The following is a 25,732-nucleotide window of genomic DNA, read 5'->3' on the forward strand; positions in this document are numbered from 1 at the left end:
AGTACAAAAAAATAGACAGACGATAAAAGAAGTACAAATTAGTGCATAATGTATCTTTAATACAATAACATAAAGCATTCAAATCGTTAGTCAGATAGTAAAGCTCAGGTTGGGCTCCTCAGATACTCAGATACTGTATCTGCACATTCAAAGAGCTGGGCTAACAGCTATCGTAAAAAGTTAACTAACACAGGAGAAAAATTGCACAAAATTATAGATCGCCTTCTTGCCCTCTTACTGCACATATGTTTCGAATATATATATTTAGTTTTATATATCCACATTAAATTTGTATGCTCAGACTACCGTAGATTATTTTCAGAATATGCTTATGTGTGTGTGTGTGGTCCGTGTGTTTTTGTGGGTGTGGGGTGTGTGTGTGACTGTGGCTGACTGACAAAGGACACACAAATCAAAGGATCGGCGACGGGTTTCCACACAAACTGGTCGGAAACACATAAACATGTGTATGTTTCATATAAAGGGGAGACATTTTGGTTGTGATGTGAACATTTCGTGGCTACAAACATCGTCTTCTTAGTCGATTGATTTCGGTTTTTGCTTTGTTTACTTTTATTTACCATTAAATTTAGATGCTTAATTAATGCCTATTTATGACTTTTGTCTCGCAACTAGTTGAACAAATGATCATAGAAAACATAAAAAGTATCTATAAATTAAATTTATTTGTTATTTGTTACGATCCCGAGTTGCTCACGCTTTTTATATCTCTCTCTCTCTTCTCACAACAACATAATTTAAAAGTCTTCACTTTTAGAAATAAATAATAACAGGGCGGGGAATACGGAGAAGTGCCATTAAAATTGAAAGATAGTTTCGGAATCGATTTCGATGGATCCTAACGGCCAGTTAAAATGATTTCCACTCCACTCTCCGCATATAACGAAACAATAAATAACTCCGATCGATATTTACTTGAATATAACTGCTATAGTTGCCTTTTTCTATTCATTTTCCTCTTTGCTCCAAATAATTATACCTAGCACATGATATTCGCTTTCTGCTGTTCTGCTCCTGGTAAGTATAATGCTTCAATCTTTGTGTATATATAGACATGACTCCGTCGACATATTCGGCATCCGCTTCTCTTTAGTTTCATTAATGCTAAGTTTTATACGTTTTTTACACACAAATTTCAGTTGATTTTTTTGTTTGTTTTCTTTTCTTATGTTGCTTAAATGTAAACATTTAGATTTGTTTTTTTTTTTACTTTATATATTTCTTGCTGCGTTTCAAATGTTTCTCGTTACTTTTACTTTTACCTTTACTTGCTTTAGTGTTTTATACTTTTGAGTTTTGAGTAGTTGGTGTGGGTACCTTGCGAGTAGTGAGTGGATGGACAACTATTTATGAGTGAGTGCGCATACTTTTGGGTGCCACTGTTGAAATGGGTTATGGGCATAATGCTCTGATTCAGCTTTTAGTTGTGGTTCTGTTTCTTTTCTTGTTTTTTGATCCGGGGCGGGCGGTTGGGTTGGTTTATTGTTGCACGTCGTCGCTGATTGTACAACATTTATATACGCGAATATATATAAATATCTAGAGACATGTCTACGGTAAAGACGCCAAATTGTCGGGGCTACTTGTTGTGAAGCTCGCTTAGCGGGAAGGCGGGGGGCAGAAGAGCTTACAGTGGACTGATTTCACACACTGCTCACCTGGATGACCAGTGTCCTCATTTGGCGGCGACTTTTGCTTGTTTTTTTTTTCTTTTTTCTGAGGGCCTCAACTCGTTTCTGCTCTTCTCCCGTACTCAATCTCAATTACAACGTTAATTTATAGCAATATTTGCCTGCCTTCTTTGTTTGTTTGCTGATGCCGCTTGGTTTTTTTTTGTCAAGCACACTGAGTGCGCCATAATTTTTGTGTTACATTTAACCTTTTTGTATTTAATTTAAAAATTATTAAAGCGTTTTATACTCTCAACTTGATGTTTCTGCAGCTGACTGAGTGACCGACCTGAATCGTACGATCGATCGAAATGAAATGAAATTCTTTAGCCCTGGTTTAGATGACAATTCTCCTGGATTTCCTCTTATGATTTTCCTCTAATGTTTTCAGTGTCTTCCATTCACTTTCGCTTTGCACTTGCTTCTGTTGCTGGTTCTTTATCGGTTCCTCTTGTATTCTTTAGTTAAGACTAAGCTACGTTTACAACTAAATATCTGTAGTCTCGTGGTTAAATACGCTATATGTTATGAATGAATATTAATGTGTAAGTCATTATTTTATCGGTTTCTATATTCTGTTGCGGTATCCGGATTTCAAATCGTCTTCCAAGTCCTTCCACTCTTCTTCACACATTAGATGAAAAGCTTGTTCCGGCTGTGTCTTCGAACTGTTCCACATGAACACGGAGGGAAATGCTGAAAGATATTGAAGATCGGAAAAAAAGAGTTAGTTGTGTCTGCAAACTCAATCAAGCGTGCATTTGCATAATTCGCAATTTATTCAACTCGTATCGATCGGCTTTGACTTCTTCCGATCCGGTCCCATAGCCACCCAACCTTGACTTCAGCCCCGACTGTACTTCCTACTCGGGTTTCTTAACCTCTGCCGCATATCAAACTTTGATAATCAAAGTGAGCTAAAGCTCAACCCGATAACTCATTCAGCACACAAAACCACCAAAAGCGAATCGATTCTATTAATATGTTGAATTTGGCCAATGGCTATTTCTCGTTTCTCCATTAGCTCAGGGCATTCAGCTAGGTCAAGGTCGTTTCTATGAGTTCACTATGAGAGGGAACCACTGAACTAGAGTCAGAGAACATACCCATATGGGTGAAAGCACTTGTTTATTGTTTGTCATATTAAATAGTGTGCAAAATAAGAACATTTTCGCTAGTTCAAGCGGCTTAAAGTTTGTAATTCTACAATTTGCTTAATAGCTACTAAAAATACAGCTTAACCTTCTTATTTCATTATAAAAATGTGTTTAATGTTCTGAGGACAGCACTTGCATTCCTGACAGCTGAACGATAACTGCGCTATTGGCACTTGAACTGAACAGTTTATAAAGGACCACTCCCACAGGGAAAGTGATAAAACTCTCGCGGGCTGGAGAAATTTTCCCATGTCCCCGAGCATATTGGCATGTTAAAAGTTTTATAGATTTTTCGCCTTATCAGCCCGGCACATGCTTGGCTGCTCCCACCACCTACCTACCACCCACCCACACACCACCCCCCTTCATGGGCGTCCCATGACGTAAGCGAGCCACAGCAGCGTGCTATATTAAATCTCTTACACGAAACTCACACTCGCACACTCGAAATGTGTGGAACAAAAAAAAAAAGAAATAACAAGATAAAAAACATTTGCAGGCGGCGTTTTATCGCTGAAACAAAAAGCGTCACTGAATCGCTGCCGCTGCACCCACGCAAATGTAGCCCAAATACACATACATTAAGATACAGATACACACGTTCTGGTATCCGAAACCGGAGAGGTGCAGTGTGCTCAGGTATCGTATGCGAGTATGAGTTACTGGAGTTTGGCATTGAATTTACAAGAGATCTTTTGTCCGCCATTGTCTCGAATTACATAAGGTCGAAACCGAAATATTGTGGCCAACAAGCGATTGCAAGGGGAGGAGGCATTACGTGTACCAGCAAGTAACAAAACTATTGGAAGCAGACAGAAGAAACTTTCACCCATTCGGCGATCGACGCTGGCCTTGAGGTAAACGAAAAAACAAAAATTGCTGCCAGCCTTAAATGCAGAAAAAAGTAAACCCATTTAATTTTGATATCAAAACGCCAAAGGCTTGAAAAGTACCCGAAAGATGAGCCACTGAAATATTCATATAATCTCTTTGTTGCATAAAACATTCAAAGTTGCCTCGAACAAATCTGAAAACTCATTTGGTGAAACAAGTTCTACAAGAGCTTCAAACTTGTCTAAGAACTCGGTTAAATGGGTTTGAGCAGAGAAAAACTAGAAGGGGCAACCGAATGGTGGCAGGTGGAATCTTGGCAACACATTTGACCTACACGCAATGACAAAAATGTTGCCAAAAAGAACAATCAAAATATGTCTCGGCATGTATTTATTTCTAACAGACGGCGGAAAAAAAGGATACTTAAATCATATGAAAAATAAATTAATTTATATAAGATTTAATTTCTCTCTTGATACAGCCCCCTCTTCGCTGTTTGGCGCAAAAAGACGAAAAACATTTCAATAAATCAGCTAAAAACCAAGACAACCCGAGTGGACAAGCCGAAAATATCTTTAGATATATTCATATGCATATATAATCTATAAATGAACATATTTCACCGCGTTATATATCTACTCAAATATTACGAATATAATGTTCAACCCAGCTGCCGATTCCGTCGCTTCAATGTCTTGGCCTAACAAACTCCTGTGAAATACCGACATATACTCCCCAGACTTTTTATCATCTTTCCATTGTTATAAAGGTTATTTACATATGCCGAAGCTTATAAATATTGCAAGCCACCCACATGCAAATGGCGTATAAATAAATACACACCATTCACGATTTTTCACTTTATTTATAGTTAGCTCATTCATTTGCCACGGCCACTCGACCAACTCAACTCGATATTTCACTCACTCCCTTCGAGAAATCCACATTCCCCATTTGGTTAGTTGGCCAAGGAGTCAGTTGCCAGTTGCCGAGTTTCCCTAGTCGGTAATTACGCATTTTAAAATTCAGTCTGTGTTCGTAGTCATCAAATATTTAAAGGCAGGCAGGCAAGGGAACCAACACAGTCTTTCAGTCCGGGCAGCAACAAAAAAATTGAATATGTCGTTGTCCCAGTCCACTTTTCCTGCTTCCCTGATTCCCAGTTCGTCGTCGTTTGGCCTTTTCTAAAATGCACAAAACACTAAACACTCTGGGAAAAAGGTAGAGGCAACCGGGTACAAAGTCAAAAACTATGTTAGTAATCTTCAGTTGTCTTCCAAGCAAGTCGTCAACTACTTAACTCGGCATTAAAATATCACAAATTTGTGAGACAACCAAAGAGCCCCGTCGTACAAGTTCTCATGTAAGATAAGACAAGAAGGGATGGAGTTAATGAAAGTGGATTCCAAGGACTGTGAGGTATGGAATACTTCAGCTGAGGAGGGAATTTGTCAAGATTTCAAATTGAGAAAGTGATCGCAAGGATTGAAATACGAATTTTCCACATAGAATTTCATTAACTGCCGATCTGAAAGAATCCCACGACATAACTTAGATTAAAACAAGTCAAATAAGAGCACATTAAACGGATACCCATCAGTCAATTTCTTCTTGGTTAAATTCTCCGCAATATAAATTTCTTTTGAATACTTTCCCATACACTTGAGTAACCTCCGGCAGTTTCCTTTTGGACTTCGTCACGCTGGTCATTCAGCGGAGTGTTTTTCTTGCATTGACTTTGGGGTCAAGGAACGCCAAAAAAAAAGAAAAGGCTATGCAATTTGCAATTCACATTCGGCTCTTTTGTTGTTGTTCCCAATTCATTTCTGCTCAGTCTCACATCCAGACAGACAATCGCTTTGAACCCTCAACTTTGTTTAATAACAAAACAAATGCAAGACAAATGCAAAAGGCAAACAAAAAATTGGCCAATGAAAGAGCAAAGAATCGGAATGCGAGTGGGGATCGGCATGCCAATTATCGAGGCGCCCTCCCATCGATAAATATATATGTATATATATATATATTTCTGCCGCTGCTCGTAAATCAAAGTGTGGAAAAGTTTTGGGGCAGTGGAAAAGAAAAAATTCAAAAAAAATTGATAGAGGCTCTCGCGCCGTATCTAATGTCAATAAACTTCTTGGCTTTGAAATCAAATCAATTTTCATGCCAAACGAAAGCGGGCAGCCATCTTAATGGAGCAGGGAAAGCGGAAAAGCGGGTATGAGGTGCCACCAATGAAGGGAAAATCGATGCCGACCCTCAAGACAAATCAATTAAAAGAAAATTTCACGTATATTATTCTGTGTTAAATTTCACAATTTCACGTTTTCATCGAACCAATGGAAAATGTCAACGAAACGAACTGAAGTGCACAGAAATGAACAGGAAACGGAAACATGAGAAAGGGGGAGGGGATTCAGTGAACCAGGGACTCGATTGGAGACTACGAGGCTGGTGGGCCGCCAACACAGAAGCGCAAATTAAAAGCAAATTTCAATTTTTGCAATGACATTGTCACTGTTTTTGCTGCCGCCACTCTCGCTTTTTGTTGTAACAGAATTAACTACGAAAGTAATTAAAAACCAGGGGCAGGGCAGGGCAGGGCAAGATGGGCACGATGGCCAAGAGCTGGGCTGGGATGGGCAGATGGGATTGCCGGGGCCGTGCCGGGTCCGGGTCAACTGGTGCCCGCAGGGAAAGCGGCGGAGAGACAGGAGCCTTCCACGGATGAGAGGTGGCCATAAAAAGACTCAACTTGTCTTGCGCGCGCATGATGGCAATTAACATTACACACCAACGCAACTACAAACGTAAGGCGATCCAATAGTTTTAAGCGCAGATACTAAATACATATGAAACACCAACATATATAGATTAATCAATTTATATCGAATTATGAATCAAATATGCTGATTTATCGTTTTTAAATTTGTTAATTTCCAAGTACTTTTCCATCATACAAAAACAAGTCATCTTGGCTAATCAATTAAAATGACTAGGCCCTAAATGCGAACTCCGATTACGTTCAAATCGACCCTCGCCCATCGCTCACCCACTCACAGGCTGAAGAAGCCACTGAGGATAATGGACGAGGGTGGGCAGGGGGTGCTTACACGCAACAGCGCCGCCGGCGACATGGCACACAATTTGTGCGCTGCAATAAAATAAAATTAAAATTTTGAAACAACTAAGGCAGCAGCAACATTGAAACATTCATTCAAAGTGGCGATGCGGGGGGCAGGCAACAGAGAGTGGGTCGCAAGAATTCAGTGGGAAGCTGTTTGTATATATCTATCCATATATATATATATATATGTGTGTGCAGTGCACTGGGCGTATGAGCGATGAGCTAAACCATCGCCTTCCATCGACATCATTTTATGTTTTTTTCCTATCCTTTGGCTTGCTCTCGCATTATATGGTAATCTCTCTTTGCTGCGTTCATTTCACTCGTAATTATGATAAGACAGTAATTACATTTATCTGTTGCTAGCAGCATTCGACACCAGCAGCTGAGGACACAGCCAACACTTGGCGGCTTTAATCGCGACCACATTGCGTATGCGTAATATATGCAAACGTGTTGCGTATACGTCATGTTGTGCCAGCGTTTGTCCAAGGTGAGTGCATAGAATTAGTTAAATTATCAGCGGATGGCCTTCGAGTGCTAACTGCTGCGACTAACGCAGCATGAAATTGCCGCAGAGAGTTGAGAGAATATATAGCATTTAGCATAGGTCAAGGACATCTTGGCAATTGTTTAGAAGTGATTAGAAAAGGCTTGACAAGTGGCCTGATCGTACGCAAGTGACGTCAGCAGCCTGAAAAGCCTTTCCATGCGGAATAACCCAATTAAATTGAGCACATCGGAAAATGAAGAATATATTAAAGAAGCCAAGAACTGCGTAGGAAACCTTTATTATCGAGGCAGGGGGCAAAGTGTTTTGTCACCCAAGAGATTGATGATTCAATTAAGGCAAAAAGTGAAAAGAAAGGCAAAAGAAAGAAGGATGAAGTGCAGACCTTCTGCCCCCACCCCACCGTTTTGTTCAGTGTGTTTCTTATGTTTGAGGCAAAAGAAGAAAAAAAAGGCGTACAATAATTAATCAATAATTACGCTTTGCGTGAGCGAAGGGAGAACCAGAGACCTGGGTGGCAAATAAAACAATATTCATTTATTTGCGGCTGCCTAGAGCACCTGGCCCCACCTCCGCCGCCTCCTCCACCGCTCCACGCCCCCTCGAGAGCCGCCCTCTTTCAATGTCAGGCCAGCAAAAGTAACAACAACAACAATTATTATTGATTACATGTCAGTTGTATTGAGTTTGCGGGAAAGAGGCAGTAGTCCCTGCCTACCAACCACGTGTCCCCGCCGTCTATCTAATTGTATTCCTCTGCCTGTTTTTTATCAAATTCAATTAGACGCACGACTATAACTGTAATTGTGTGTTAGCCGTCAGATAGAAAATGTATATACACTTACGTATAAAAAGGGGTACAGATGTGGAGTCAATAAAGCGCGTTTGTTATTTTGTTGTCTTTGTTATCAGGACACATGAAAAATGGAAATGCACCGATGGCAATGGTGATGAGGATGATGTAACTGACAAAGAATTGGAACAAAACTCGTTTCCATGCTCAATCGAGGGTGCATATTCTTAACCCATTTTCACAGAAAACCAAACAAAACAAATTAAAAAGCAGTAAGCGAAAAAAAATAGGGCGAGAAACTTCTGGGGAAAAGTTGAAAAACTATGAGTCGTGTAGCCGCATAAATATGAATCTAATAACTGTCTTTGTTTGCTCTATCTCGTCTTGGCTCTTATCGCTTAGCATTCGCCAGCTGTGGTTAGGCTTTAGCCTGCGGCCAAGTTTTGTTTTAGTTTTCTAGCCCATTGTCAGCAGCAACAACCTCACTCTCGTATGACAACTGGCGTCAATAGGTTTTCTTTATTTTTATTTTTGTTTTTTTTTTTTTCTTAACGATTCCATGCTGATAAGCCCTCAAGGGGGCAGCACTCGTCGATGTCGGTTTGTTGTGCCGCCCATTTTAAAGTGTGTTATCATCGAAAGGCGCGGGGCACTACACACGTACAGACGTACATATCCCTAGATTAAATTGAATCAATGAATTTTAATTCGCAGAAATTCGATAGCAAACAAAAGGGAAGCATGTTTGATGCAATGTACATGGGCATATAAACTAGTTAACCTGCACTTTATTCGTTGATTTCGTTGTCGCGTCTGAAATTTTTGCATGAAGTCATTCCTCGCCGTCGAATGCATGTGTACATAACACCTGCCCATAAATAACGGGCGGTAAACAACGGGGAACGGAATAAAAACGAAAACTAAAACGGAAAATTTCAATTTTCATTGTGCAGCGTTTTTCCATGTTCAATTCTATTTTATTTGCCCATAAATACGGAATGAAAATTGCTGGTTACTGTGCGGGGCAGTCAGGCAGTTAGATAGATAGATAGATAGAATGGGGGTTGCTGGAAAAGTCAGCGTTTATCTCACAGATACACACCGCATAAGAACGTGAAATTGCATACACTTCGACCATTAGATGCGCTATGATCAAGTGGAAAGTTGTGATAAGGGAAACCAGTTTCGTACAGTATTATATGCACTTGAGCAAAGGCTTTAATGCACATTTTGTGTATTATCATACAAAGTATACTAATCTGCAACGCTGGAACTAATAAGTTAACGCCTATCGCAAACGTAAGGAAACGATGTTTCAAATTAGATAAAGCAACAAGTAAAAAACACAATACGCTATGGTATTTATTTATATAGTTTTGATTAGTTTGTCTTAGAGGAAACTGTTCCCATTTGATTCAAATGCACATCTAGAATAAAACAACTAGTGAGCAAATAAACAAACGATCGGTATAAGATACCAATAAAAGAAAATGAAAACAACTGCTTGGGCGGGAAAGATAATGGCGGGCAGCTAGTAAGATCGCCTGATCCCGATCGAGAACATATACTTTATGGGGTCGCGCGCGAACAAAATGCCCTCGCATTCCACTAGAACGCGTTCTAGGGAAAGAGTAGCGAAAATAAACAGCGACTACAATTTTGAAAGCAACAACACGACAACGAAAATAATTGCACAAATGAAACTGAGGGTAAAAAAAAGAGACGCGAAAAAGCAAAAAATTAAAACGAGCACAACATGGCGAGCAAAACGAAGCTGCCGCCGACGTGTGCGTTATTTAAATGATTTTGCCAGTTTGCCTCGCTGTGGCTGTCTCAATTTAAATGTTTTTTATAGCCTGCATTCGGCGACTGCCACTCCTAACATTTTCAGAGGGGCAGACTCAAAAGGGGTTCCAAGGGGGGGCGGCTAAAAGACTGAGACCCGTTTGCCAAACTGAGACGGAAAATCCAATCCAATCCAAACCAAACCGAACCCAACCAAAAACGAAATGAAACGAAGCGAAAAAGTTAACAAAATCAACAAACACAATTAAGGCAAAGGCAGAAATCGTTTAATTTATTCTTCATGCGTATGAAAACGAAAATACAATTTCGCTCTTTTATTTTTCATGAGCTCCTTTTGCATATTGCTCATACGACGCGTTGACTGAGTCAGATTTTTTTGGAGCTTACACGGAAAAAAAATACTAGAGAACATGGAAATCTTTGACATCATGATTTATCATAAAGCGTCATATTCACTATTTATATTATGAATAATTTTTATTTAATTACTTAAAAAATTTTGTAAATTTTTGCCAGTGAACTACATTTACTTCGCTGTCTCTTCTCTCGTTTAAATACGAAAATGGAATTGGTCACCAGGGGGAACCAGAACCATTTACCTTATTGAATTCTCGGAAAATTCCGGCTTTTCCCCCTCGACGGCGACTTAATTGTTTTCACTTCTCCACGACCATTGTCTTGGTATCTCTGTGTTTTTCTTACCATCGCCATCGCCATTTACTTGGCCGCAGTTGCAGCGCGTGCGTGCTGGCTAAAAAGCTCGATTTGAGGGCACTGTTACAAGGCTGCCCGGCCTAGTCGTTATGTCTCTGACTGTCTGAGATCTACCGCCCCCGTTGTGCCACGCCCCCGACCAAACCACCACCCCCCTCTGTTAGCCCGAAATTGGCCAGACAACGTCTCAGATTCACAAGCGCGTTGGCAGTTGCATTCTGTGTTGTTCGGCTGACTGCTAAACTTGGCTTGGTCTAGGTGTTTATTGGAGCACGACGAATGCGTGTTGAATCCATGTTGCTTGATATCTGAGTGCTTGTGCCGCGACTTCTGAGAACAAGTTTGCTCAGCGACATCCAGCTGGGAGCTGAACTTTGGCTCTTAGCTTGCTCCAAATCAGCAGAGTGCCAGAAACAAGGGAACTACTAACAGTACAATCAAGTTATTCGACTATGAGACTTTCTAGCAAAAAGAGCTTACCTATTTAATCACTTATATACCAAACAAATGTATAATTATTTAATTTAAATAGCATAAAAATACACTGAAACAGCATTGACTTTAACTCGTTGCCATAGGCCAGCGAAAAAGTTTAATTGGCTTATCAGGGTAAATCGAATACTAGGGCGTGCCTCCCAATCACCCCACTCCCACCCAGCTGGTTTCTTCGCGTGATAGCGCTTCCTTCGCCGCCTTTGCATTGATAAGCAATCAGTGAAGCCGTCGGGTTAATGTAAATAAGTAAACCTAATGCCCGACACTTAGTACCCATGACTACGGGTCTAATTGACTTGGCCCAAAACAAATGATTGATGGCCTTCTCAGGCAGCAGGCGACCGAAACAACCAAATGTTTATACATACATTTATACACATAATTGGTGCCAATAAAACTGTAGACAACACATGTCGCATGGAAATGCTTGTGTTCGTACATCAGGGAATCGAAGGAGAAACCAAAAAGAGCGATATTCGGATGGACAACTCTTTTGGGGCTAGGCCAAAGGTCGAGCAAGGTCACGGCCAACGATTACCGCACAACATTGGCGTGAATATTTCGGATTTTTCCCTTTGATCTGCTGCCCCGAAATAGTTGATGCAGTCAAGCTTTTCCCCAGAATTAACCACTCTTGATTGCGTTTCTGTTTTTAGTTTTTCGCATTTCCACAATTTCTAAACTTTATGCGGCATTCGCACGCAGCTCTGGCTTTTGTTTTGCTCATAATGTTTGGACATAAAACTTATTATAATTTATTAATTACCAGCAGCGTTTGGCTTTGATAAAAGAAACACAATTTCGGTAATGGCCAACGGGCACGCAATCTAGGTTGGGAGCTCTTTGTAGCTCGGCAAAGAAACGAGAAATAATTCATAAAATAGAAGATATACTTCTTTTACTTTACTGCCTTTTGGCTTTGACATTATTCATGGCTTTCTCTACCCTTTTTGTTGGCCTTTCAAATGGGTCAAGTGTGAATGACTGTATTTCTGTGTGGAAATTGTGGGAGTCCCAGGAAGTTAAAATGAAAAAGCATTTTGCTATTTAATTAAAGATGATGTATCACAGAAAGATTCGGAATATAAGTTAAATGGCTTTTTACTCTACTTCTGCTGAAGTGTAACTGAATACATTTCAGTTTCAGTTGAATTCGAATAATTATAGCTAGAAAGTTTCAAGATTTACAACCACCCACCACCAACTTTTGTGTAAATTTACTTTAAGCACCGAGAATTCCTTTGAACGTAATTGGCTTGCATTGTTACTATCAGCTGTCTAGTTTGTCTGTTGAGGAGATTAGACCCGTCTGAACTACGCCTGGCTGCTACAGTTAACGTTTACGACCGCATTCTGACGCTTATTGCAATTAATGATTCGATGTTTACGGGTATTACTGCCCCGGGGGTCTGGCTGCGAATAAGTGAGTGAGTAAGTGGTCATGCTCGAATATCTTTTTGGGAAAACATCACGTAGGTTTTGGGAGCCACAGGGGGGAAACATCCGCGTATCGCAACAAGCCAAGTCACCGACGGAAACTAATTAAAAGAATTCCGTGTACGGGGCAACTGTCGCGGGCAGAACAATTGACGGACGAGCTGAAATGCCTTTTGTCTCATAATCAACTCTCCGGCACTCACTCAACTCGCTCTCCCTAAAACAAGCAAAAACATTCCGCTGAAAGCAATCAATCAATCAAGCCACTCAAGTCCATCAATCTCCAGCTAAAGTCAAAACAAAAACAAACCTGCAATACCCTTGCCCTGAATACCCTTCGCTATCGCCAGCGAATCTCGTTGCCGAAGAAAGTAGGGAATACAGTCAATAGATTAATATCCCGTCCGGCAAATATGGTGAGAATTAGAAATAGCCTTCTGTGTGAATTTGCAGATTGATATATGGCATAATAAATTAGGAACTCGCCTTTCCCCGTATATCTCTGTAAGTCAATAGTAATTTCTCTTCATAAACCATTCCAAAGGTAGGCAGTAGAACAATTTTAATGTTGTCTTTCTAAATAAAGTAATAGTAATAGCCTAATGTTTATATTGTGGTTATTTACTGAAATCTCAAGTCTTGTTATCAGAAAGATTAAGCGTGAATAAGAATGTTGTTATTAGTAATAATTAAAGTGAATGAATTATGAAGTAAACAAATTTTGAAACCAAGACCTACGAATAGGAATGTCGAAATGTATTTGTTATTCTTTGCTGAGTAAACCAACTGAGTTTTCTAGGCTTGACTAACTTTTTTTAAGCCCTCAACATTTTTAAATTAGTTATATACTTACGCTGATGTAAATTGTTGTGTGTGGTGAGAAATCCAATGTTGGCAATAGTGTGGATGTGGAGTAGATGCGGATAGATAGGCAGACGAAGACGTGGCTGGGGGGCGTAGTTTTGGTGTTTTGTGGGGGGGTTGTTACAGTTGCTGTAGTTGTAAGTAGTAGACATATAGACAAGACGACGACAACGACGATGAGGACGTGGTCCGCGATGCCACGGCGGTGGCAACAGCAGGAGCAGTTGCAGATACAATCGCAGTAGCGGATACAATTGCAGTTGCAGACGCCTGCAGAACGAGGGGATTGGGCTGACTGGCGAAGAGCTCCTCTAGAATTCAGCAAACTCCTTGGCACACTTCTCGGTGCTGGAGATCCGCAGCGCCTCCTCCTCGTAGTCATCGAAATTGCTCGTGTCGCCGGGACCCTTACACCGCGGAATGAACGGCGCCTCGATTTTCTTTTGGAAGATCGCAATCCAGTCGGTGGAGGCGAACCACTTCTGGTTCTTAATATCATTGACGCCCGCCTTCAGATTGCCGTAGCGCTTGGTCAGATCCACCTGCAGCAGGTTGCGCAGTAGGTCCTTCAGATCGGAGCCAAAGTGCGATGGGAAGCGCACCTTGCCGGAGACGATCTTCTCGTAGATCTGGATCGGCTGATCCGCAAAGAACGGCGGATAGCCAGCGGCCATTTCGTAGACGAGTACGCCCAACGCCCACCAGTCGACGGCCTTGTTATAGCCCTTGGACAGAATGATCTCCGGGGCCAGGTATTCGGGCGTGCCGCACAGCGTCCAGGTGCGGCCCTTGACCCGCTTGGCAAAACCGAAGTCCGTCACCTTGAGGTAGCCCTGCGAGTCAATCAGCAGATTCTCCGGCTTCAGATCGCGGTAGATGAGGTCCAAGTAGTGCAGGTACTCGAAGGCCAGCACGATTTGCGCCGCGTAGAAGCGCGAGTGCGGCTCCGAGAAGCGGCCCACCTTGCGCAGGTGGGAGAACATCTCGCCACCGGGAACATACTCCAGCACCATGTAGAGGTTGGAGTTGTCCTTGAAGTGGTAGCGCAGCGAGACGAGGAAGGGGAACTGAATGGCCTGCAGGATTCGCTTCTCGTTCAGCGTGTGCTCCACCTGCTTCAGCTTGACCACCTTCTGCTTGTCGAGGATCTTCATGGCGTAATAGTCTTTCGTGGGCTTGTGCTGGACGATCATGACACGGCCAAAGGAGCCGGTGCCCAGGGTCTTGATTCGTTCGAAGTCATCGAGGGCGGCGGTGTTGGTCGGATTGCGTCGCCACTTGTCCTCGAACTCCTCCTTGGCCTGCTCGAGGAACTCCTTCACCGTCTCGGCGGCATCGACCTTCTTGTTTGACGTGGTGGCGTTATTGCCCATCTTGGAGATGGTGCCCGTTAGCGATGATAAACGGAACGTTGCGCTGGCCGACACTTGGGCCTGATCGTCGCCGGACGTGCTAGGTCCTCCTCCCCCTCCTCCTGTTCCTCCGCTGGCTCCTCCTGAATCCGCCCCTGAACCGGGCGTGGTCGTGGCGGCAGGGGGCGTGCTCTTGTGGGCGGCGGCTGCTGACGAAGGGCCGCTGCTGCTGCTGCTAGCCTGGTCCGCTGGAGGTCCCGCTGCCGCTCCCGCTCCTCCCGCTGCCGCTCCGCCCTCCTCCTCGCAACTGGACTGCGCCTGTAGCTTGCCCTCGCCGGATGTGGAACTATGATGGGACTTTTTCTTTTTGAGGAACTGCAAAATGGACTTAGCTATTTTGCCGAGTTACGGGTCAACGGTGCGGATGAAATAGTTGCTCCTTATGGGCCAAAGAGAGCTTCTCACTGGAGCTCTCTCACTCTCTTATTCGCTGAATATCCTTTTGAATTGGTGTTTAGGTTGCGTTTTAAAGGCGCTTGGTTTAGACGCGTTTAAATTCTGGTTTTAGCACGTATTGGTTTCTCTAATTTTTGAGGTCTTAAACTAGTTTTACACTTTAGGCTTAGACTAACATTTGGTTTCACACTTTAGGTTGCTTATGATCGCGATTTACTCTAATTTGAGAAGCTGCAAAGAGAAACGGGAGAGAAAACGGCACAAATTAGCGGGATTTTCGGTAAGGGGCTAAAAATAAGAGTCCAGTTTTCCGAGTTCTTTATGCACACATATGCCAGTATTTTAAGTATCTTATGTATTTTCGCTCTTTCGAATTTTTCACTTCATATTGTTTTTGTTCTCAGCGCTTTGCTGGCACTTTTATGGAGCTTAAAAAAGCTGGTTATAATCACTGAATAAATAAGCTTAACAAAATCGCACACAAACTCGAAATTCAGAAAATAATAAAAAGAAGAGAGCAGAGGAATGGCAAAGAGAGCGAGAGGAGGCGACTTTCGATCGTGTCAAGTGTCAAACAGCTGATGCCGTAGTGCCAGCTCACTCCCACTCACGCACTGTTACGCAGTGCTGCTTCCTCTTCCTCGCGCATTCCCTCTCATTTTCGCCTATTTTAATTATTAAATACTTTTTTGGCACCGTTTTGCTTTGGCTTCTGTTTTTTTATTTCCTTTGCCTTTGCTTCTTTGCGTTCACTGGTGTGCGTGTGTGTATGTGTGCGAGTTAATGTGCATATGTATGCGCTTCTGGTTTTACTTCTGCGATCTCTCTTCAGCGCTCTCTTTGCAGGCACTTTTCCACATTTCGCACACTTTAAATTAGTTAAATTGGCCTTTATTGCTCGGTGTGCTAAATTTTCGCCATTCGATTTGGGCATAAAAAAACCCGTGGTTTAAACAAACACAATCGCACACGCATACACACTCAGCGCTCACCTCTCACACACAAACACACACGCATACACCCGCACACAGATTGAATAATCGATTTTTACATTCATTTCCTTTTTCTGAGTTTGTTTGACTTTGCTTTTCAATTTTCGCTGCGCGAATTTACCTTTTTGCAATTAACGACTACGATGCCAGCGATTTGTAAACACTTTCAGAAATATTGCCTCGACTTTCCGATCGATTTGATGCACTGTAGCTGTGGATTGATGGCTTAGATTAAAAATACCCGCATAGCCGCCGAACCGAGTTTTCCCGTCCAAATCGTTCAAAGTTTTTATTTCGACTGACGCGACTCGCGGATGCGCCCCCGGACGCAGGTGTGAGTGGGCCAGCCATAGGCAGCTCGCTCTGCGTGAGCCGCGCGGCGCAATCATGAGTAATCCCTATTGCGCGGGTGCTATTCTAAGTGATCCAAAATAGCTAGCGGTTTCCCAAAAATCTTATAAATAATTATAATAATAGATAATTATTAAACTGTAAAGACTATGGATTTAGACCCAATTGTTTTATTGCTATGTTTAAAGAGTGCTAAGCTGCATGAAAGATTAATATTAAATAAAATAGAGCACTTGTTTGATAAAATGTTGTATTATGCAGTAAGTTTAGATTTTGGTTGTTTATTATAAGACATTTATTTATAATGCTAATGAAAATCTACGAAACATATTTAAATGAACTACTTATTATTTAAGTATGAAATTGTTATTGGGAATTCCCTTAAATTATTAGAAGTATATTTAATCTAGGGCTGCAGAGAACACATAATTTCCGTTACGATTAATATCGCCTAGATGGAAGTATGACCAGTCTTCTTTGGTATTTCCGAACCACCAGCGAACGGTTCTCTAACGCTAACGCACGTGTTTGAAATCGATTTCAATTATTCTGCAATTGCCCTCAGTGAAGCAACAAGCGGAGAGGTTGCATTTTGAAGCACGTTTTTCCAGTAAAAGTATACAATATACAAGCCAATATGGTGAGTGCATCCACGGCAGCATCGAGAAATGTAAATTTCAACAAGTATCCCAATCTTTGCAGACTGAGGAAGTGAATCCCAAGGCATTCCCGCTGGCCGATGCCCAGCTCACCGCCAAGATCATGAACTTGCTGCAACAGGCATTGAACTACAATCAACTGCGCAAGGGAGCCAACGAGGCCACCAAGACCCTCAATCGCGGACTGGCCGATATTGTGGTGCTGGCCGGTGATGCGGAGCCCATCGAGATTCTGCTCCATTTGCCGCTCCTGTGCGAGGACAAGAACGTGCCCTACGTCTTCGTTCGTTCCAAGCAGGCCTTGGGTCGTGCGTGCGGAGTTTCCCGTCCAATCGTCGCCTGCTCGGTGACCACCAACGAGGGCAGCCAGCTCAAGTCGCAGATCACCTCCATCCAGCAGGAGATCGAGCGACTGCTAGTCTAGTAACCCTTTAGATTTAAGTGAACAGTCGTACAAAATGGTAATTTCAAATTGAAATTTTGAATAAACATGTGTATTTTTTAATGCTAATTGGATTTTATTATATATTTGTTTGCAACGCACATGGTTGGCTTGGAGTGACCACCGGATACAAATACCAAAAAAAAATACCAGAAATTACTATGCCAAAGGGGTCAGCTGGTTTAGCCGGTAGTGCTGGCAAATAAATAAGCTAGTTTGATACAAGCTTATTTCATATAATAAAATACGTAAAATTTAAAATTCACAATTATATTCTACAATATTTATTTATAACTATAAGTTATCTATTCTTAGTTAATGAATTTTTGGATGATAAATCTGAATGGTAGCTTATGCAAGCTACTTTAAGAAAGCCAATCTTGGCGGCAAAATAGCCAGTCGCACAACACCGTTCGCCCCTGGTGAATGTCACTTGTCCGCCGATTCCACTGACCACCACCATCGCCACACCATCCTGCCGATTCGATCAGCGGTGTGAACTTAGCAACTGCGTGAACTCAATGACAACGATGCACCGCCGCCTTTGTGAACCGAGGGAATTACTGGAATCTGGGTGCAAGTGACAAGCGGCTAGTGGAATCAAAGCACTTGGCATAGAGGCAGTGCCTGCCAACGAATCGAAAACCAAATCCTGACCAGCAAAGAGACGGGATGAAGCTGCTGGGCAAATACGTGGACAAGGGCATGCAGGGGTGAGTGAATTCCATCGGAGTTTTAAAATATCTTTGTTATGCCTCGAAAATTCTTTTAGAAATGTGACCCTGATGCCGGAGGAGTCCGAGGACATGTGGCACGCCTACAATTTGATTGCGAAAGGCGACAGCGTGCGCAGCACCACCATTCGCAAGGTGCAGAATGAAACGGCCACTGGCTCCTCCACCAGCAGCCGGGTGCGCACCACACTAACCATCGCAGTGGAGAGCATAGATTTTGATACGCAGGCTTGTGTGCTCCGCCTGAAGGGCAGGAACATCGAGGAGAACCAGTATGTCAAGATGGGCGCCTATCACACCCTCGACCTGGAGCTCAATCGCAAGTTCGAGCTGCGTAAGCCGGAATGGGACACCATTGCCCTGGAGCGCATCGAAATGGCCTGCGATCCCACACAGTCTGCGGATGTGGCCGCCGTTGTGATGCAGGAGGGATTAGCACACGTCTGCCTAATCACCGCCAGTATGACCCTGGTGCGAAGCAAGATTGAGGTCTCCATACCGCGCAAACGCAAGGGCAGTGTCCAGCAACACGAGAAGGGACTGGCCAAGTTCTACGAGCAGGTTATGCAGAGCATCCTGCGGCACGTCAACTTCGATGTGGTCAAGTGTGTGTTGATTGCCTCGCCGGGATTCGTGCGCGATCAGTTCTACGACTACATGTTCCAGCAGGCGGTCAAGATGGATTACAAGCTGCTGCTGGACAACAAGAGCAAGTTCATGCTGGTGCACGCCTCCTCGGGATTTAAGCACTCCTTAAGAGGTAAGCCGTTTACCCTTATGATGAGATATGTTCTAAGTCCAATTCTTGCCTTCAGAGATTCTCCAGGATCCCGCCGTGCTAGCCAAGATGTCTGACACCAAGGCAGCTGGCGAGGTCAAGGCCCTGGAGCAATTCTACATGATGCTGCAATGCGAGCCCGCCAAGGCCTTCTATGGCAAGAAACACGTCCTGCAAGCCTCCGAGTCTCAGGCCATCGAAACGCTGCTCATCTCGGACAACCTCTTTAGGTGAGTTCCACTTGGTTGCGCTTATATATATATCTATGTATATTGAAGTAAATCCCAGCTGGGCGCACATTAAGCCCAATCAAGCGGGGAGATCAAGAGCACGATCGCGAGTATATGTAGAAACCTTCAACTTGGCAAAATTGAGTGAGAGTGCGATGGCAATTGGTGTGCTTGTGTCGCCATATGGAACGCATGTGCATATGTCACCATATTGCTCTGGGTGCCGGAAAAATACAGATATTGGGACAATTCAGAAAATCTGAAGAAGAGCAATCAATTTAATTACTGTATCGATTGTGCTTTAATTAATTTGCTATGCTTGCGACTGTGGTTTTTAATTTAATTCTGTTTGTGTATAGAATTTATGTGTAGAATTCAGCTGAGAATGCGGCTGTTATTCTTTATTAAGAATGTAGGATATTGAAGATATCTTCAGATTTTACTAAGAGAGCATATCCAATAGCAATAAGGTCTAGATTTCCTCGATCTGCCACTTTGGACTTCCATAACCACTAGAAGATCGCGAATTCTTCCGCTGCGAATACAGATCTTCTGCGATCGCACGCGTTTAGCCATTTAAAGAAAGCACGTTCGAGCATTAATTTGTTGGCCCCATGACGACGTGCTCATGATCAAGGTTGCCCCAATGTCTCCTCACCATTTTTGGCTGCCAGCCTGTTTAATTCTGTTTTGTTCTATTCACTACTCTTCTCCGCGATTTGTTTACACTTTAATGGGCCGATGAAATTCCATTCGAATGTGTTTTTGTATGCTAACTGCGTGGCTGGCAATTAAACGAAAATTAAGTGTTATAGCTTTTTCTTTACTTAACATTTAATGTACTTAATGATCTAGGCAAAAGGTGTTTTATTTTAGCACTTTTAGTCAGTCCGCTTAGGTTGCTTCCCTATAGGTATTCTTCCTCCTTCTTCTAATCTCAGAAATTGTTTAAATCGCAGCTCGCCGCTATCGTTGTCGTCGTCGTTGTTGCTCCGGACTGGGCTTTATCTCGACATTTTTGATTGCTGCTGATAGTTTTGCCATTGTGCAAATAGAAACAAGAAATGTTGTTATGAAATGCTTTGTTTAAGTTTTCCATTTACCTTACCGCTTTCGCTGCTGTTCATTGCACTGATTCTTCCTCAATTTCTGCTGGTATACGGGATCCTCTACGAAATCTTCTCTGCTTCTCATCGTCAAGCGCTTGAAACAATCGTCCAGCGTTTCCCTCAGTGGCAGCAGGCGATGTGGTGATGGCGGGGAACTGGGCATCTTTCTGTAGTCCAGCTTCTTGAGGGACTCGCACGTGGTCGAATCCGACCACTGGTGGATGGGATGGCCCAGCTCGGAGATGGTGTAGTCGGGCTGTCTGGTGAGCATCTTGGATCCGCCTGATTTGCCTCGATTTAATTCGACGGTGTTAAGTGGCCGGCACTTAAATAGGAACTGGAGTGGAAAGATATGTGCGTTAAGTACAGTCAAGTGGAGTTGAGGTTTGGACAGATAATCCCACGATTCGAGTTTCATTGCTTTTGTTTTATGATCATCAAATCGATAAATATATAAAAAACTAATATCAGTATTCAACCAATCGACATATATTTGACAGGAATGTGATCAAGTTTCTTAAAATGTACTACACTTATAAATAATTCGAATTAAAGTCACGTAAATGTATTTATTTTGTATTTTTATCAAAATATGTAAATATTTATTTAAGTCACATACAATGAAATCATGCAGTTAAAATTTTGTGACTACTATAAGCTGGAATTTTGCCGGCTACAACAAAAGTATTATCAGCAAATGATTGTGGAAAATATGTAGAGCATTTTTATAAATGTTTGTGATAAGCCAAGATAACTTTATAGTTAACAATATTGTTAAGAAGGTTATACTGTTTAGCTTTCTCCTTGTGTTTTTCGATCAGCTCCGCTAACTGAGACTTTGTTTCGTCCCTCACCCATTTAATCCGTATCCGTAAATATATTCGTATCTGCTCATGGACGAATTCCAAGCTGAATTTGCGTGCTCTGTTTCGGGTCTTATTTTATAGAGCTGTTTTCGCCAGACGAGTTTCGATTAGCAAATGACGGGGCCTGAACTAAACTGTGATGTAAATAAGCTGGGTACAGAATAAGCTTTATAACCATGTGGAAATGATTCCCTCAGTGAGCCAATTCTTGTGCTAATTATTAGAACCCGCTGTGGGCGAAAGAATATTGCGATTGAGGGAGCAGGAACGGCAGCGGGAGATCAGCAATAAACAAGAAAATAAAGAATTTTAATTTATTTAATCACTCCGTTTATGGATCACTTGGCTGGCAACTTTTTGAAGCGGACACTCGCTTCCACAACGCCGCTCCCCCTTTGGATTTTCTGGAAATAGATTCCACACCACATGATCCACTTCCAGCTAACTTATCAAGTTCTTTTGCTGCTCGAATGCACTTAGCATTTTCTTACCCCCTCCCCCCAACGATTCTCCCTGCCATCTTGTAGATTTTCTATTTTTTTCGTACGTATATTATTCATGTGTCCAACCAGTTTTTCTAGTCCCTCTTTGTTTTGCTTTGCAACATGTCTTGTGCATCAAAAACGTGCCCCCTTTAAGCGATTATTGTTGGTTTTTTTGTCGCAGCTGGCCACGCTTGTAAATATTGTCTCGAAAGGCAATTGTTTATATATTTCGTATTTGCATTGTGAAATATCGAAAAACCGAATGAAAGAGAGAGAGGAAAAGTTTAAGGCTGTTTCCATTAAAACTGAAGTGAAAGGGCTTGTCTGACTGAGCGATATTGATACCCTAAACGGGTATCCATGAATCACTTTAAATGAATCTTTGCTTTAAGGGTGATCGGGTTGGGTTTTGTTTGGTCAACTAATGGGGTAAGCAATGAATTGGCTGTTTTGGAATGATCGAAGCCATAAAGGCTTTGAAAACAAGGTGTTGCCTTTGAGGTTGGTCTCAAATGATCTCACAAAATTGGGCAATGAGGGCTAACCTTGCCTTTAATTGTATTGCACTTCTTCAAAATATTTAGTGCAGTACAATGTTTGTAGATTGTACGTTGAGTTGTCAAGTTCAGATAGTGCCGTCTTTGCTCGCACAGTTAATTACACATTTCTACTGATATCTGGGGCTGCCCATGGCCGCACTTTCCCCGCCACCATCTTTCTTTCCTATTTCTCCTTAAAAACGCTCTCTCTCTTTCTGGCTGACAATTCACGGCTGTGCCCAACCTCGCGCACGCTAATTCCATTATAACAATTGATTCCATTGTGCAATCGTTGTCACGCAGCAGCAGCAGCAGCAATTGCAGCTACATCAGCAACATGAGTAGCGGCCAAAATTGCAGGTACATCAGCAGCAGGCAGAAAGCAGCAGCATCTACAGCACAATGGCTCGCAGTTCATCGCGGATTGCGGTTAACGGATGAGCGAAAAAGTATCTGAACACAGGTAGCAGATACGTTTGTATCTGCATTGCCTTCTGCCGAGTCAGCGGGGATAAAACGTTGAACTAAACTGTCAGCGGGATTTGTTGAGAGTCTATTTGAGATTTCATCTGCACTGGGCAGCATTTTTGTTGATATATGTAGATATAAAACCTTTTTGCAACTTTCACTCTGCGAGGGGAAAACACACCTTTGTATCTTTTTATGCGTTGTGTTTTGTGCACTTTTCTTGCTTGCTGTTTCGATGGCGCTGTTTGTATTTTTTTTAGCGGGGTCTTAGCACCAATTTTTCTTTTCGCGTGGCAATCTTCTCCGGTTCGTTTCGGTTTTCGGTTTTCCGTCCCTCGAATCGCTCGATGTTCCCCGCAAGAAAGCCGCTTTGCAACTAATTCTTCGCTGCCAAGACAGCCGCTCTCTTCTCAGCCACACGTGTTGTGGATCGCATTCGGAATAAAGTCCACACTCCACATATGCCGATCCGTTCGCTCGCAATCTCTCCAAACAAACTGAAAGCGGTTTGTTGTCGTCAATAAAAATGATAATTGAAATTTCATTTTTTGTGTGGTTTTCATTCGAATTTCTGCTGCTTCTTATTCTAACTTTTTTTTTACCTGCACAAATAAATGCTGATTCTTATGGGGTTTTTGAACTGCACTTACTTTTTATGGCAGTCGCACTTTCATTGCTCGTCTAGTGACTTCATGCTCTCTGAGAATCTTAAGTGCAAATTATGGGATCCAAGTATAATGTGTGTGATGACCCCCTTTGGTGGGTTGAGCGACGAGGTGAACCCACTATTTCCAGTTAAACTTGACACCTTATTCAATGCGGATTATGCCCATCACGTGCCATGATCCAGCACTTTGCTATGCGCCATTTAAACGGGCCGTGGAATGCGAAAGTGCAATAGATACGGGCACCTACATCCGTAAATGGGTGAAAAATGGGCATGTTAATGACTGGAATCGATTGTCATGCGAGTTGGATATGATGTTAGAGGTTTCTGTTCTATAAATGATACTACAAAGATTTAAACATCAACATTTGTTCATTTTGCAGATGCCAAGACGTTGGTCTGAGGAAGGAATATGTTAATCTGGTCGAATCCGTTCGCGATGCTGGGGGAGAAGTCAAAATCTTTTCGAGCATGCACATCTCAGGAGAACGTAAGTATCAAACAAGAAACCACAACTTTTAATTGCAAAGGGAAGGATTGTAAGAGAAAGATAATATCTAGTGAGTCACTGTGTAGTACAAAGTGCAACTTCTTTACTACATTAATTAAATTCACTTATATGCAAGGCAATCACATGCCAAACTTAAATAGAACATCTAAGCAAATTTAACCTTGTGTTGATTTGAAACAACTCAAGAACTTCTGGTACATAAAAATGAATCTCTCAGTGACTCATGGAGCGAGAAGGAACTTCCCTTTCAGGCCGAGAATAGATCATCTCCAGCTGAATCTTCTCTTTGCATCACACTTGTTCCACCTTTGGCCATTTCTATGCTCAATTGGGATGGAATATTTATGTGCAGGCTGCCTTCCCCCGTCTAATGACCTCGTTAAAGATGCTATTTTTAAGTTCCCGCTATGCAATATTGAATACATGCGCGTGCATATATGAATATCTTGGAGGGGTCTCCCACATTACAAAGTCCGCTGCGAGATAAGCAAAAAACAGCACTATTGAATGGCTGCCAACTAGTTTTCGCTAGCTCATTCGGAAGGGAACTTTCGTTTTCATTTTCCTATGCAATTAAGTATTAATTAAAATTACACCTCACATATTGGCCATACTTTCGGGGTGTAAAGTGCTTAAATGCTTTAAATAGCCATTTGCAGGTGACTCACGAAATGGGATTCCTTCCACGAGTTTATTTTTTCAATTGTCTGAGGCCTGCGACTTGGCAAGAGTTTCGTTTTCGACTCGAAAATGGGTCGTTGGGGTTCCGAAATAGATCCCCCATGCCCTGAAGATTTTGCAACAAATGAGTTGTAACGATCCCTTTCGTATTTTTTCTTTTTATTCGCTAAGTACTGCCCATTCTTATCTCGTTGCAAGTATTTATTTCGCAATTCTACTCAGCCGAGCAGTTTAATCTGCTTTAAATTATATAAGCATATAAACATTGAGGCTACTTGTGTAAACAGAACCAAATTTAACAGATAAAGGGGCCTGGTACTTGAGAACACGAATTATATATTCTCTGGTACATAACCTGCATTAATCCCGCGCTAATTGGACAAACCCATGAATATGTAATGCTTACTCTGGCCGTGTTGAATGTGAAGTTCACTGGGGTGAGTCATGGCCTAGAATAACCGGTGGGCCTTGAGGTTGGACAGTAGGAACGCCCACAACCTGGGGAAAAAGTGAAAAACTTGCATTGGCTGCTGCAGTTCTGAGGCTCTGAGATTTCTTGCATCGAGTATTGATGCCTATGGTCTTTGTAGTTTACTTGATATTCAGGTTTTCAGCATGCAGATAGCAGTAATTAGCTGCAACCACTTATAAAGGTAACTCCATTGAATAACCCCAATCTTTTTGTCCTCAGAACTTGCTCAACTAACTGGAATTGCAGCCCTCCTGCGCTTCCCGATGCCCGAACTGGAGGACAGCGACGACGATGATGATGAGGATGGAGCGGCGGGCGGGGCAGATAGCGATAGCGACTAGGATCATAAATAGGAATAGCTTCATGGAATCTTGGCATTTGATAACGGAAATTTTTGACTTAGGAACTTAACTAGCGATCGATATACAAGTAGACTAATAGGAACCACGACAGACTTGGACGTCAGGGCATATACAATATACAAACATAGTGCTAATTCAATACGATA

At 42.3% G+C, this 25,732-nt stretch overlaps 4 protein-coding genes across 6 annotated transcripts; 2 read left to right on the forward strand and 2 right to left on the reverse strand.

Annotated features, from left to right (window-relative positions):
• Positions 1-1,239: 1,239 nt before the first annotated feature.
• Positions 1,240-15,189, reverse strand: LOC117150851 (cAMP-dependent protein kinase catalytic subunit 1). Its single transcript, XM_033317928.1, has 2 exons — positions 13,422-15,189; positions 1,240-2,387 (listed from the first exon to the last, which is right to left on the reverse strand). The coding sequence occupies exon 1, from the start codon at positions 14,803-14,805 to the stop codon at positions 13,744-13,746; it is 1,062 nt and encodes a 353-aa protein (XP_033173819.1). The 5' UTR covers positions 14,806-15,189; the 3' UTR covers positions 1,240-2,387; positions 13,422-13,743.
• A 1,897-nt stretch (positions 15,190-17,086) lies between these two features.
• LOC117148111 (NHP2-like protein 1 homolog) lies at positions 17,087-17,727 on the forward strand. Its single transcript, XM_033315367.1, has 2 exons — positions 17,087-17,223; positions 17,286-17,727. The coding sequence occupies exons 1-2, from the start codon at positions 17,221-17,223 to the stop codon at positions 17,664-17,666; spliced, it is 384 nt and encodes a 127-aa protein (XP_033171258.1). The 5' UTR covers positions 17,087-17,220; the 3' UTR covers positions 17,667-17,727.
• A 362-nt stretch (positions 17,728-18,089) lies between these two features.
• Positions 18,090-25,662, forward strand: LOC117148032 (protein pelota). The gene is made up of 5 exons (XM_033315248.1): positions 18,090-18,397; positions 18,457-19,178; positions 19,234-19,426; positions 23,944-24,050; positions 25,444-25,662. Exons 1-5 carry the CDS (start codon positions 18,357-18,359, stop codon positions 25,563-25,565), a joined length of 1,185 nt encoding a protein of 394 aa, XP_033171139.1. The 5' UTR covers positions 18,090-18,356; the 3' UTR covers positions 25,566-25,662.
• Positions 20,234-23,279, reverse strand: LOC117148183. 3 transcript variants are annotated; one of them, XM_033315493.1, is made up of 3 exons: positions 23,075-23,279; positions 20,535-20,872; positions 20,234-20,454 (listed from the first exon to the last, which is right to left on the reverse strand). In XM_033315493.1, the coding sequence occupies exons 2-3, from the start codon at positions 20,804-20,806 to the stop codon at positions 20,364-20,366; spliced, it is 363 nt and encodes a 120-aa protein (XP_033171384.1). In that variant the 5' UTR covers positions 20,807-20,872; positions 23,075-23,279; the 3' UTR covers positions 20,234-20,363. The 3 variants fall into 3 exon arrangements, with proteins under 3 accessions (XP_033171384.1, XP_033171541.1, XP_033171461.1); XM_033315650.1 differs by having other exon boundaries at positions 20,234-20,451; positions 23,075-23,278; XM_033315570.1 differs by lacking the exon at positions 23,075-23,279 and adding an exon at positions 21,390-23,002.
• Positions 25,663-25,732: the final 70 nt, after the last annotated feature.

The sequence above is a fragment of the Drosophila mauritiana genome, chromosome 2L, assembly GCF_004382145.1.
Source record: "Drosophila mauritiana strain mau12 chromosome 2L, ASM438214v1, whole genome shotgun sequence".
Classification (NCBI taxonomy): domain Eukaryota; kingdom Metazoa; phylum Arthropoda; class Insecta; order Diptera; family Drosophilidae; genus Drosophila; species Drosophila mauritiana.

Bases quoted from the DNA above. Each gene is read 5' to 3' on its own strand.
- LOC117150851 (XM_033317928.1), bottom strand. From the start codon at position 14,805: ATGGGCAATAACGCCACCACGTCAAACAAGAAGGTCGATGCCGCCGAG.
- LOC117148032 (XM_033315248.1), top strand. From the start codon at position 18,357: ATGAAGCTGCTGGGCAAATACGTGGACAAGGGCATGCAGGG. The intron at 19,179-19,233 runs GTAAGCCGTTTA...TCTTGCCTTCAG, and splicing joins ATTTAAGCACTCCTTAAGAG to AGATTCTCCAGGATCCCGCC. The intron at 24,051-25,443 runs GTAAGTATCAAA...TTTTGTCCTCAG, and splicing joins CATGCACATCTCAGGAGAAC to AACTTGCTCAACTAACTGGA.
- LOC117148183 (XM_033315493.1), bottom strand. From the start codon at position 20,806: ATGCTCACCAGACAGCCCGACTACACCATCTCCGAGCTGGGCCATCCC. The intron at 20,455-20,534 runs GTAAGGTAAATG...CAAAACTATCAG, and splicing joins AATGAACAGCAGCGAAAGCG to CAGCAATCAAAAATGTCGAG.